The sequence below is a fragment of the Prenolepis imparis genome, unplaced genomic scaffold, assembly GCF_030444845.1.
Source record: "Prenolepis imparis isolate NDT839.2.m4 unplaced genomic scaffold, iyPreImpa1.0 SCAF_15, whole genome shotgun sequence".
Lineage (NCBI taxonomy): Eukaryota > Metazoa > Arthropoda > Insecta > Hymenoptera > Formicidae > Prenolepis > Prenolepis imparis.
This window is the reverse complement of record NW_028141173.1, coordinates 6,373,873-6,387,720: the sequence shown is the minus strand read 5'-3', so window position 1 is coordinate 6,387,720 and position 13,848 is coordinate 6,373,873. Positions and strand designations below refer to the sequence as shown.

Sequence of the window (13,848 nt, the reverse complement as noted above, 5' to 3'; positions counted from 1 at the left end):
TCGCTATTCCTATCGCTATCGCTTAGCATTGTGTTTCCAGCTTAAAAATGAGCGTCGGCGTGAAAAGGCACCTTAAACAAGGACTGCGCGCATGCGCGAGACGCATCGCGCGTCGATTGGCTCGCCCTGTCGCGCGACGACCAATCAGCTGACGGCAGTTGTCATCGGCGGATCAGAATGACGAGAGCGCGTCTATATCAATTGCCTACTCTTAATGGCCGTACTCTTTTCCATTTGCGTCACTTTGTCGAATTTGTTCGAGTTTTCGCGTTCCGTATGCGAATCGTCGCGCGTAATTTTGAGTGATACTTGTTTAGTGAGAAAATAATTTGTTCTTTGACGAGGCGCAGATATGGGCCGCTACAGAAGGTACGTAGATGCGAATAGGAATGCGACGAGGAATACGTGCGTACTGGGTCTCCGGTCGAGAACGCTTTTGTTGAAACTCCAACTTTCGCGCGATGACAAGCCACTTGCCTTTTCATCGTAAAAGCCGGCTTTAATTGGTATTCTTTCCAAAATTCTTTGACAAAGTGTTTCCATAACTTTGTATATTTCTTCAAAATTGCGATACGCTTTTGCTAGACAGCGGTTGTCAATCAATTATACATGACGCTTTTCTTGGATGTCTTAAAAAAATTTTGTAAACAGAATTATTTCAATTAACCGCGTATATATATGTTGATCCAGCCGTAGTCGAGACAGGGACAGGCGGCGCAGATCGCGTACTCGCTCGAGGAGCAGATCACCACGTGACAGGAGGAGCTGGGGTGGCAGCGGAGGACGCGACAGGCCTTCCAGCAGTCGCAGCAATCGTGGTCAGCCCGGCGCGAATTTGAGGAAACCACGATGGGATCTCAGCCGATTGGAACCCTTCAAGAAGGACTTTTACATTCCTGACGATTCGGTTCAAAATCGAGATTTACGTATCGTGGAGAAATATAGGGCTGACAAGGAAATTACCCTGAGAGGCAAGAGTATACCCAATCCTGTTCTCAATTTTGAGGAGGCGGGTTTCCCGGATTATGTCCTGAAAGAGATCAAGTAAGTGATTACAAAGATTGACTCTTTTGATTATTTGTATTTTTAAGTACTAAGTTATTTTTCTTTTATATCGTAGAAGACAAGGTTTCACCGAACCTACATCAATCCAAGCTCAAGGATGGCCTATTGCGTTAAGCGGCCGAGATATGGTGGGCATCGCATCCACAGGATCCGGAAAGACGCTGTCTTATATATTGCCCGCGATAGTTCACATTAATAGCCAGCCGAAATTAAGTCGCAAAGACGGACCTGTCGCGTTGGTGTTGGCACCTACCCGAGAACTTGCCCAACAGATTCAGCAGGTTGCCGATGACTTCGGCCACTCGTCAGGCATTAGAAACACCTGTCTGTACGGCGGTGCGCCGAAAGGCGCCCAAGCCAGGGATCTGGACGGCGGTGTGGAAATAGTTATCGCTACACCTGGTAGACTGTTAGACTTTCTCGAGTCAGGGAAGACAAATCTGAAAAGATGTACATACTTAGTATTAGACGAAGCTGACAGGATGTTGGACATGGGATTCGAGCCGCAAATCAGAAAGATTATAGAACAAATTAGACCAGACAGGCAGACACTGATGTGGTCGGCCACGTGGCCTAAAGAAGTAAAGAATTTAGCTGAAGATTTTCTTAAAGATTATGCTCAAATCAATGTCGGTTCTTTACAACTTTCAGCTAATCATAATATATTGCAAATAATAGATGTATGTCAGGACTATGAAAAAGAGAATAAGTGAGTATAAGAGTTTCGAGTGCTTTTGGCTTCTTGTTCAAGTTTTAATACAACATCTAATAGTTATTTAACAGTTATATTTAGCAGTTCTAAACAAAGTCATATCAAATTTTATAGATTAAGTACTCTATTGAAAGAAATAATGGCAGAAAGCGAGAATAAAACTATAGTATTTATTGAAACGAAGCGTAGAGTGGATGAAATAACGAGGAAAATGAAGCGCGATGGTTGGCCAGCAGTTTGCATTCATGGTGACAAGACGCAGCAGGAACGAGATTGGGTTTTACAAGGTATATATGAACGCACGATGCTAAATAATAAATTTTCAAACAAAATTTCGAAAAAAACATTAACAAAATGTGTATGTAATTTGTAGATTTCAGATCGGGCAAAGCACCAATCCTTGTTGCTACTGATGTTGCTGCACGCGGTCTTGGTAAGTTATACAATGTTTTCTATTATATTATTAGACGCAACGATATATTATCAGTTATTTTCCTATTACATGGAAGACAAACTGATTAATATTCACGGTATATTAATTTAAATTCCCCAAAATTATAATTTTTTTTCTTTTTTATATACAATGCTCTATTCTGATCGAAAATTTTTACCTAGTAGTATAATGTTCCGTTAAAAATATGATAAAAATGAAAGCAATTTAAATTGTGTTTGAAAATCTTGTCAATCTTGTGGTACACCAAGTTAGAGTTAATCTTGTAGCAAATTAAATAAATCGAATTATACATATAGTCGATAATGCCGGAGAAGAGTTTGTTAGAGTTGCACAAGACCTAATCTCTTAATCTAATTTATATGGCATATTATACATTGAAATCCGGAACCTTTATGCGAACGGGACATTACAATCTTGAAAGAAGGAAATCAGAGAGAAGGAATAGGGCAAAAAGCAAAAAAAAAAAAAAAAAAAAGATGAGCATATTGAAGCAGGAGGATGATTGGAGGTAGCCACACACAGCTAACGCGGTTGGATCTTTGTTTGTATTGCAGAGGCACATTGCGCGCAGGCCCACGCCGGGTAATGCAAAGCATGTCGGGGGTGCCCGCCGCCGCTCTTTGTTCGGTGGTGCACTGGTTTGCATTGTCTGCGCTGGCCGCGACGCCGTGCCTCTATCCGTCCGTCAATCGCGTGTGACCAAGTCCGGCCAAGTCCGGGCCATATCGGATGTACCACTACTACTCTACTACTACTACTACTACTTTACCTACCTACCTACATTCTGGATATCAGTCCTACTGCGCTGCGCTGTACGCCATCCGGGCTGGCTGGCCAGGTCGTTGTTGCCAGAATAGAGTCCCCTGCGCTGGCACGCTCAAGCTAATCAGACAACCAACAACGTTGGTCCGTTGAGGCGGTGGCATGTGATAGCAGATATGCCAGAGCCTCTCTTAGCGCGCCCTGCGCCTGTGAGCGACAGAGTGGCGGAGGCAGTAGCTGGAGCGAGCGCAAATAGCCAGGCCCTGCCCGTACGTTGCTAGCGAAACACTCGCCCACTGCCTAATGTATTTTAGTATTATATAGTTTCAATTTTTTTCATTAATCGACATTTACACATACACACATACATACATACATACACACACACAGACACATATGTACACGTATACGCGTATATATAAGTACATGTATGTATACATGCGTTTGTCTCTTGCCTGTGTGATTATTAACTTGTTACAGATCATGTTTGTCAAACTGATATGTATATATATATACGGGTATGAACGCGTAACACAAACCTACCCATCACTTTATGTCCCTTTAAATTGTACGCATTCCTTTGTCCTTTTAATTCTTGAGACGACCTACACCATACAGTTATATTCTTTTAATCATAACTAACTATTGTATCATACGAATTTGTCACGATTCTGGATCTCTTTTCTAGATATTAGCCGCATATATTTCTTAAAAAACTTTAAAATGTATTTTATAATCGCTTTTCTCCTTTTTTTTTAAAATTATATATATATAATAAGTATTCACCATTGTGATATTTAAGAAAGGAAGAACAGAATCGTGCTCGGTTCAACAGTTTGTTTTTGTTTTATAGTCTTGTGCTCTAAACACTACATAAAAATTATCTCTTTATAGAAAACTTATTAAAGTTATAACAAAATCATATCAATAAGAAAATGCTATTTTTAACAGTTTTTAAAAATAATTTTTCAAATGCAAGAAGCAACGCAATAATATTCGGATTATTACGTGGCTTCTTCGAGAGCGCATCGAATGTCGTTATATAATTTATCGTAATAAACCGTCCGATAAAAAAAAACATTAAAACCTCTACTCGACACGCGGTGTTTCACAATCCTTGCGACACTACTACTATCTTAACCCGTATCTGTCCTCAACACTGGAATCCCACAAAGAGTCGGGCCGGTCTAATGCCAAATCTTAATTTCAGACGTTGAAGACGTCAAGTTTGTCATCAATTTTGACTACCCCTCCTGCTCCGAGGATTACGTTCATCGGATCGGTCGAACCGGTCGTCGACAGAAAACCGGCACGGCGTATACCTTCTTCACGCCCAACAACGCCAACAAGGCCAACGACCTGATACAAGTGCTGAAGGAGGCGAATCAGGTGATAAATCCGAAGCTGTTGGAGCTCGCCGACGGTAAAGCCGGCGGATATGGCAGAAACAGAGGTATTTCTAAACCGAGTATATCTAGAAAACCTATATTGCTTAGAGTTCAAGCTTGTAAAGATGGATTCATGTCGGATTCAGGTGCAAGAAACCGATGGCGAACTCGAGGCGGCGGGGGCGGTGGTCGTAATGGAAAGGAACGCAGCTACTCGCGAAGTAGAAGTCGAAGTCATAGCAGGGAACGAAACGGTCGGAGCAGTCGACGAAGCTACAGTCGTAGCTACTCGCGAAGTCGTAGCCCCGTTAGCAATCGTAACGGTAAGAATGCCATGTCGACTACCAAAAAGCTGTTAAGGCTCCTGGGTCCTCGCCGCGACCATGTTAGATTGTGACGTCAGAAGCGAGAAAGCACACATTGAAAATTCTTAGATGCCACTTTGAAAAGATATTTCAATGAAACACTATTTTAGATATGGCTTTAGCACACTTAAAATACCTCGAAAACTATTCTTTTTCCTTTATAATCAATCAACAGCTGTAAAATGATCGTGATATCAGACTTTGCCATGCGGAATGACTGCGTATGTGCAAAGACCAGACGGACTGGGCCTCATATTACAGTCATTTTAAAGCTGTTGATTGATTATAAAAGGAAAAGGATAGTTTTCGAGGTATTTTAAGAGTGTGTTAGAGCCATCTGAAGTGCTGTTTCATCGAAATATCTTTTTATTTCGAAATCTAAGAATTTTTAGCGTGTGTTTTCTCGCCTCTGACGTCACAATCTAACATGGCCGCGGCGAGGACCCAGGAGCTTTAAAGCCCAACAGAAAGACAATGTATTAATGGGAAATCGTTTCTCCTCCAGAGGTTATCGGCAAGAGTTATTGGAGTAGCGAGAGATGATCTTCCAGCGGTGGCTAAAGAACGTATTTATACAAGGCAGGTAAATTTTTTTTACGCCCTTATAAAAGCGATGTATTAGATGGATAATTGACTGTTGAAACCAGCGATTTAAAAACGAAACATACGCTATTTGATAAGTTATTTATGCCGAATACTACAATGGGACGCTATTGTAATCTTGCATAACAGCATATAATCTGCGCATCCCATAGAATCGAACCATTAAAAACTGGCGCTAGATTATGCGGGTATTTGTGATTTGTGAATAGCATGATTTGAGAAAGATTATTAAATCCGCAATTCGTCATTCGGTAGGAACGATTTTTTTTAGATTAAGGCGAATCAGGAATCGCGAACGACAAATTTTGGACGAAAGTACTATGAAATTGCGAAATAATCTTGCGCCAGTTTTTTTGACTTGCCGTATAACATAATATTTGATAGTTTGCCGACCACATTTACACGAATCTCTTATGTCAACTTTGATATACCGATCGTAAGATGGTGAGCTTTTATGCAATTCACGCGTATTTATAAGAATATTTAAAGTATACTTGAACAATTGAAGATATTTTAATGGCTATACTCACACTTGTTATACAGTGGTAGAATGTGCTATCATCTTTTATTTCCTTTTGCAACTTTTCTGCCGTATCTCTAATTTTTTTCCTCTCAAAAGTGTTATCTATATACACCATATTTAGATTAGATATAATAGACGAACTACCGTTTATATGTTTTTATAACGCTCTATTTCTCATACACTATTTCCAGTAGTAAAAGAAAAAAGAAAAAAATAAGATGATGTAAGCGAACGGGTAAATCTAATCATTATGCAAACTAAACTTCCTAAGAATGTAACGATGTTTAATTTAGTATATGTATAAACATATATACACTATATAAACATTATATATACTATACATACATTATATACACATATACGCACATATATGTATATGTAATGTATGTATATAAGTTTAAGTAGTGTATATGTATATAAATATAGAGATCATAATTATAAATGTCTAGCGCGCTTATTTGTAATTTATTCGTTTGTATTTAGACAATTTTGTGACAAATAATAAATATTAATAATAATATAACAACACTCGACGGACAGTATTTCACCAACACAACATAAACAAATTCATAAATATGTCTAATGTAAATTACATTAATCTATATTACAATACTGACACATATGTTGGCTTTCATTTAATTATCTTCCAACATGACTATATTATTTTATCAGTAATCACTTACCTGCGATGCACTCGGCGATGATGTATATCCATAAATTAAAAGCGCTATTAATTTAATAAATTATTTAAAAAAATATGTCATTCGTCATAAAAAAAATTGAAATGAATCCTAATTGTAATAATTGTACTTTGTTAATCGCGTATAGGGAAGAGTAAAACAACAAAAGAATGACTCATGCGTAGGATCGATTCTTCGCTCCCGTTCTGTTTAATTTAATTTATATCTTAATTACAGTGATAATGTTTAAAGGTCTTACGGTAAATTTAGAATACCGATTCCGTTTGTTGTTTTCTCAGCCTAATGTGTGTGCAGCACCGATCTTCGGTTCGGTTCGCTTATTATTAGCTCCTTTCGGTGGCCGATACATGTCGACAGGATGTGATTAATTACTTACTCAACCAATATAAGATGTACACACCGGTGTAATTGACGATCTAATGTGATTTTACGCTGGAAAAGATCCCTTCTTTTTTTTTTTTTTTTTTTTTTTTCATCGGACTATGCGCCACGATACAAATTTATTATGTTACACATCTTGGAATATCGAATGCTTTTGCACTCACGAATCACAAAACACATGCAATATCTTCTTCTTCTCGCTCGAGAGTCGAGATTGTGTGCCGCCACTCTCTTTCGCCAAGGGAGGACACAACAATCCTTATTACGATTATTATGGACAACGTTTAATATCCGCTCGTCGATACTTATCCAGGACGCGAGCGCGGTTTTATGGATTTTAGGGGATTAATTGAGACGGTGATCGACCTCGATTGCGATTACGGCGAGGAAATCCTCGGCAGTCTCGACGGAAAGGTCGAGGCACCTTCGAATAATCGATTGAAAGAGGGGCGAGAAAGTATCCCACACACTAATGTTATGGATTTCGGTTAAATCAGCTGGTTTTTTCATATGTTGTAGCTTACGACCTGCTGAACAAAAGATGTAACAGCCTCAAAGCTAAATAATGGACAGTTACTGAGCTACAGCTAGTCAAACAACTCGTAGAATCTGAGTTTTTCGTGTTTGACTGGCTGTAAATCAGTAACTGTCTATTATTTTACATAGGCTTTGAGCCTATTATATCTTTTATTCAGCAGGTCATAAGCTACAACAATGAGGAAACCAGCAGATTTTATTAAGATTCAATTTTATATAAGATTAGTGCGTAATTTTTGAATTTATGTGAAGTCCTAGATGAAATTGAATCCCGATAAAATCAGCTTATCATCTACTGAACAAAAAATGTAACAGGCTAAAAGCTAAATAATAGACAGTTACTGATTTACAATCAGTCAAACTTGAGAAACTCGGACTTTGCGAACTGTTTGACTGGCTGGAACTCAATATTTGTCCATTATTTAGCTTTGTGACTATTGAATCTTTTGTTCAGCAGGTCATAAGACATATGAAAGAACCAGCTGTTTTAACCGAAATCCATTTCACATAAGACATGTGCGGGATACTTTCTACGTACTTAATTATACATAATTCGATCCGTAGAAAAATTTATCGCGCTTCTTTCAGTTTAAGAGTCCTCTACTAGACACAGAGGTGCGTCGTACTTTCGGTCGAGGACCAAGAAGAGATCGCTCGTCGTTCGTCCGTGATTGTAAGAAAAACGATATACTACCGATGTCCCACTAATCGTAAATGTTAACGTTAAAGTGCGATTTATTTATTCTTCGTGTATTCTTCGCAAATGTAAACGTGCGCGAGAATCTCTTTCGTATGTATATGTGTGTACGTGTGTTTTTAACAAGCTCCTCGCATAAGTTTTATTTTATCTTTTCTTGGGGAGTAAAGGAGGGATTTATTTTGTTTTTACAGAGGGCTCAGCATGCTTCGTTCACATATATTACAACGTACGCATATAACAATACATTAAACCCTTTAGGTGTGTGTCTTCGGACGTGGGAGAGAGCTATGTGTGTGTGGCGCGCTTATAATTATTATACTTGCGATACAACGGGATCTCGTTATTCGTGTGTCGTGCAAGGGTCATATATTCATGTGTGTGTATATGTGTGTGTGAGACGCTATGTACTTTTTTTTTCTTTTTCTTTTCGGTGTGCGAATCGATCTCGCCTGGACTCGAGTGACTCCAGGCAAGCGAGTGACAAGTGTGAGGGTGAAGTTTTACACGGTCGTCCCTAACTTCCGGTCACCGGCAGCAACCTCCTCAATCCACGAGATATAATATAATGTATAGTCTGTCTCTATTCCGGAATTTTCTTTGTTCTTCAGCGAGATTTCTTAAGAATCGAGGAGGATACGCGATCCGGTGACGCGTGCCGGCGCGTGCGTGCAGCAGATTCGATGATATTCTATAATTAAACGTGTCAGTCAATTGTCTGCAATCGCTAAAACAGCCGGAAGCCCCGTCTCGAAGAGTCAGCGGCTTCCAAGAAGGAAGCGAATCGATGATGGGAGACGAGACGAAACGTTGGAAGCAAATCGTTGCTCGGTCGCTCAAATCAAAGGCGTTCGAGGGCTAAAAACCCTTCATTTTCATCATAGGCAATCATGAAGACAATGCAGGGGAAAAGGAAAAGACGATTTCTCGAAGAAAGACAATTTCTCGCGCCGTTCTATCAAACTCTCGTGTGGATTCTACGATTGCTCCTTTGTATCGCCAAGAGATGATCGTCGGAAAACACAAGAGTAAATGTTTCCGAAGTGACTCGTAACACTTACATATAATCTCTCGATCGTATTTTCTCGTGACTTTTCGCGCGCGCAAAAAAAAAAGAAAAAAAACAAGGTCAAGTGCCACGACGCGAAATCGTTTTTATTGTGTCAGGTTGATGAAAAACATGCGGAAAGTTTCAAGCGATCTACTGTGTAAGAGCCTGTAAAAGATTTCGCGACGATTTAAGTTTCAATTCGATATCGAGCGTCCGCGAGATTCGCTAAATACATCAGGCGCGAGTCTATACGCTATCGAGAGAGATTCGATTAACCGATGTACCTATATATATACATAGATCTCTACGTATAATCGTTTCGTAAATACTGGCTTTGTGTCCCTTCAAGTCTCTAACATGTACAGAGAGAGAGACATCTCTTAAGTATACACGGCTCACGCGGAAGCCAGTAATATACCGGGTGTTTACGCGCAAACACTCTATCATATTCACGAATCGTAGGCCACGATATAGACGTGGAGCAGAATTCGAAATGAACCGGATAGGATGGAGAAACAAAGATCGAGAACGATCGCTCGTCGTCCATATCGCACCTGCGATCCAATTTTATTCTACGTAATTCGAGAACTCCGAGCAAAAGAATAAAAAAATCAGGTGTCCCCTCCGATTATTGCTAACGTTGTTATACGCACGATAATACACACTGCGCGATTATTAATTAATTATTCGTCTACTTAAATTACATGCGTGAAGCGGCGCTTCAGATATATCTCACGCGCAATCGATTCTAATGCATATCCGGATTTGCAACAAGTACGAACGTTAGTCTGAATTGCGCGAAACGATTACGGAATTACGAGTCGAGAGATTATAACATGCATTACAAGTTTCAGAAGAATGATGAGGTGTACTATCGTTACGATATGGCGAGAAGCTGGCTTCCTTCTTGAGAAAAAACTCAACGCAAGATTTTCGTAGCTTTGTATAGCGCATGTAGAGATATTTCTCGGCTGTCGGAAATAATTCCCGCTCGCGATTATTCGACTTTATTTCTCATCATGATTTTCGATAAAGAGAGATCTGCCTAAATAATTACTTAGAAGTAATTTTTCACTTGAATCGTGTGACGTAAATATAAACTCTCTCGCAGCTTAATATCCCTTATACCTTTACGATAATATTTTCGAAAAGTGCGGCGATTCGTTATTATAAAAAAACACAGTCACCGTTTAATGACATTTGTATCTGCATTTACGACGATTTCCGCTTTCGTGAGGATGCTTTCCGTTTCCGTATACGCGTGTGATCCTTACCGGAGGCTTGTTATACCCAGAGACAGATCTATATCTTTCATTTTAAAGACATTATCTTGGACTAACGACATTGATTGATATTAAATTCGCGTTTACCAGGCGAACAATTGTAATTGTAGAAAGAAGATGAGCTCGTCTCTGAGTACAACACGGTCCTACAAAGGCGCGAGGTAATATCCAACGTCGCAAGATAGTTACTTCTTCTTATGCACGCGCATAGTATCGATTGCACGAAGTAAAAGGAAGATACACGAATGGGGGAGAGGAAATGCAGAGGGATGCGGATCGGACATAACTCCGTTCATCGCAAATTATCCGTCTATCTTCCTGGATTGGAGATGATAGCTCTCCGCGTCTTCAGAGAAATAACGCGGAAAACTGCATGTCCGATCGCGCATTCTCCCGCTTCCTCGTTAAGGCTCCTGAGTCCTCGCCGCGGCCATGTTAGATTGTGACGTCAGAGGCGAGAAGGCACACGCTGAAAATTCTTAGATGCCGTTTTTAAATGAAAAGATTTATATTTCGATGAAACACTACTTCAAATGGTTTTAGCACACTTTTAAAATACCTCGAAAACTATTCTTTTCCTTTGACAGTCGATCAACAACCGTAAAATGATCGTGATATCAAACTTTGTCATGCGGAATGACTGCGCATGTGCAAAGACTAGACGGACTGGGCCTCATATTACAGTTTTTTTGATTGATTATAAAGAATGAGAGATATATATAAGAGTGTGCTAAAGCCATCTGAAGTGCTGTTTCATCGAAATATCTTTTTATTTCGAAATGGCATCTAAGCATTTTTAGCGTGTGTTTTCTCGCATCTGACGTCACAATTCCAACATGGTCGGCGAGGAGCCAGGAGCCTTAACCTACCGAGTACGTAACAGGGTGGTGCTCTCGTCGAGGCTTGCCGGGGTCGCCGTGTCGTCTCTCGCTTGAGGGTAGCGTCTCCCGTCGAGTTTCAAAAAATACAACTATCGTCCGCACCGCGCTTTCCTTCCTTCTTGCGATTTCTTTTTCTCTGTGTGAGCACGTTCTGCGTCTGTGTCTTCGTCGTCTCCTCTCGTTCCGTCCGCGAGGTCGACGACACCGCAGTTTTCCTCGCGACGGGTAGAATAATAAGTCGACGGGGATGGTTTTTCACGCGCGGCGTCGCCGATCTCTTCTGAGCAATATACGTGTGAGAGCCCCGGAGCCGGGGGCATCTCCCCTCTCCCCCTGGGTGACCGACCCGGGGCAGCGGAAAAAGGAAATACATTGTTCGCGAATTGCGCGCGAACGCGACTACTTCGCCGGTTTACTCTTTGTATCGGCTCGCACTCGCGTCTGCGCGTTAATCTTTATCCGGGCTTCGGATTATCTTTGTGAGAAAAAAATAACCGGTTGGATTTACATCTCCTTCACATTCATTCATGGTTTTCTCTGCCGTTCGTTTAAAGTATTACGAATTCGTCGATAACTTTTACGGCGATTAATGGGTTCGGCGAAAGCGTATTAGCTTTTCTTTCTATAAACGGGAAAAGAATCACCCGGATAAGGATTAAAATTAGCGATACCAAGGCGTCTTTTGTCTTTGTCAGTGATGAAGGAACAGATGGTACCTTCTGAAGCGTTAAATTACAATGGTCGAGTCTTCCCGACTCAAATTTTACACTTTGGGACAACTGTTTTTCTTTCCATATCTTTTTTTATATAAATTTTACGAGATAAATAGAAAAAATACAACTCAAAAACACGTCGTGGATTTTCAAAGTTCCTTGGTACCGCTAGAATTGATAAACCCGCCAGCTCATACCAGCAGGTCGTTGCACATTCGGAAAACTATCGGGGGGAACGTTCGACATCTCTATAGATATATCTCCTAATATTTTGCAACGTCAAACATTCCGACCGATCCTCCCCTGTGCAATCTTAAGAAGGGGCAACACGCGACGTAGCGAGGTAACGGCAGACTGTTCCGTATTCTTTGCGAAATGACTATACGAAACATCTACAAACAAACATTGCCGATGCAAATATTATCGTTTCGCGAAGAAATCGGAGCACGATCGTCGTTATCGCGTTATGTCGCGTGTTTATCATCTTACCCCCCCTCCTCCCGTTTTACGGTAATATTTACCGGATCGTGGAACCGTCCGACATCAATTCGCAACGACGGACGTGTTGCCATCTCACGCAACGCAGATATAATTATACTTATAAATTTTACGCTTTTTTTTTTAATTGTTAACAGGCCGTGGCTATACAGGGCCCACTACGCTTTCAGTTCAGTCTGTGGCACGCGGTCTTCCGAGCGGGTCATGAGGTACGGTGTGCGTGTACATGTACTAATTGTGTAAAGTGCACGCGGGTAATGTGTTGCGTTTTTTTATCGTCCTCATCGTTTTCTTTTTACCCACCGTCGTAAGATATTCTATCGAGCATCGCTAACATCCTCGTTGTGCCTTGGATGATCCTCGTCCTGGAATATTTTCATTTCGGGTCGCGGACAGTAGAGGAATCTCTCTTCGTCAAAGTGCCTCTGGTCCTTATCGGTCCTTGTATCGAGCAAACGCGACTTGATCTCGTTGGTGTCAAAGACTCTTTTGAAAGTTGCCGCAAGGCATTTCTTCAAGGATCCGACTTGGCTTCTCGTACGTACACGCGATTCTGATTCCGTCACACTTTCCTCTTCCCCTTCCTCAATTCTGTATGCCCGCGTTATCTTCGCCGCGAAACAGATAAATAGACCAGTACGCAAAGTTGAAGAAAATGAACATGAGGGGGAAGGCAACGCGCGCAAAGATATCGATCCTCGCGCTGCCCTGGGCACGACAGGTGAGCAGTTTGCGCGACAGGTCCCAGCAGCCCTTTTGCGACGACACCGTCATCGCCGGCGCGGGCGGTGGCACCGCGGATGATGACGTAGGCGGCGCGATCGGCGGCGAGGGCGTCGCGGCGCGCGACATGCGCGACGGCGTGCCCAACGGCGACGCCGAGGAAGCCGGGGAGGGCCATCTCGACGGCGATAGCGACGACCTCGCCGAGCTCCTGCGCGAATGGTGTCGCAGCGGTCGCGTCGGGGAACAATGCCGGTCGGCGACGCAGTCTTCGTCGTTCAGCGGCGAGAAGGACGGCGACGGCGAGCGATCCGGATGATAACGCTGATGACGATGCTGCGACTTGTGGTGATGCTGCTGCTGCTGCTGATGGTCCTGCTGGTACATACGCGGCAGCGAATGATGCTGCGATATCGTCTGATTACCGCCGGCACGCTGATGACGCTGCAACTGCTGATGGTAGTGATGGTGATGCTGATGGTGATGATTGTGATGATGAGGAGGATTCTGT

General features: G+C 41.7%; 2 protein-coding genes across 2 annotated transcripts in view; one reads left to right on the top strand and one right to left on the bottom strand.

The window, feature by feature from the left end:
* Nucleotides 1-199: 199 nt before the first annotated feature.
* On the top strand, nucleotides 200-7,046 carry LOC145945959 (putative ATP-dependent RNA helicase DDX5). The gene is made up of 8 exons (XM_083055268.1): nucleotides 200-369; nucleotides 691-1,044; nucleotides 1,121-1,774; nucleotides 1,892-2,064; nucleotides 2,151-2,210; nucleotides 4,204-4,446; nucleotides 4,528-4,704; nucleotides 5,252-7,046. Exons 1-8 carry the CDS (start codon nucleotides 353-355, stop codon nucleotides 5,287-5,289), a joined length of 1,716 nt encoding a protein of 571 aa, XP_082911394.1. The 5' UTR covers nucleotides 200-352; the 3' UTR covers nucleotides 5,290-7,046.
* Gluclalpha (glycine receptor alpha 1) overlaps nucleotides 7,020-13,848 on the bottom strand; it is a 49,448-nt gene continuing 42,619 nt past the window's right edge. Inside the window, exon 11 of the mRNA XM_083055282.1 lies at nucleotides 7,020-13,781. Coding sequence (XP_082911408.1) covers nucleotides 13,200-13,781 — 582 coding nt within the window. The 3' untranslated portion in view covers nucleotides 7,020-13,199. The remainder of the gene's footprint in view (nucleotides 13,782-13,848) is intronic.

Excerpts from the sequence above, each read along its gene's own strand:
- LOC145945959 (XM_083055268.1), top strand. Across the intron at positions 1,775-1,891 it reads GACTATGAAAAAGAGAATAA|ATTAAGTACTCTATTGAAAG; the intron begins GTGAGTATAAGA and ends CAAATTTTATAG. Across the intron at positions 2,211-4,203 it reads TGTTGCTGCACGCGGTCTTG|ACGTTGAAGACGTCAAGTTT; the intron begins GTAAGTTATACA and ends TCTTAATTTCAG.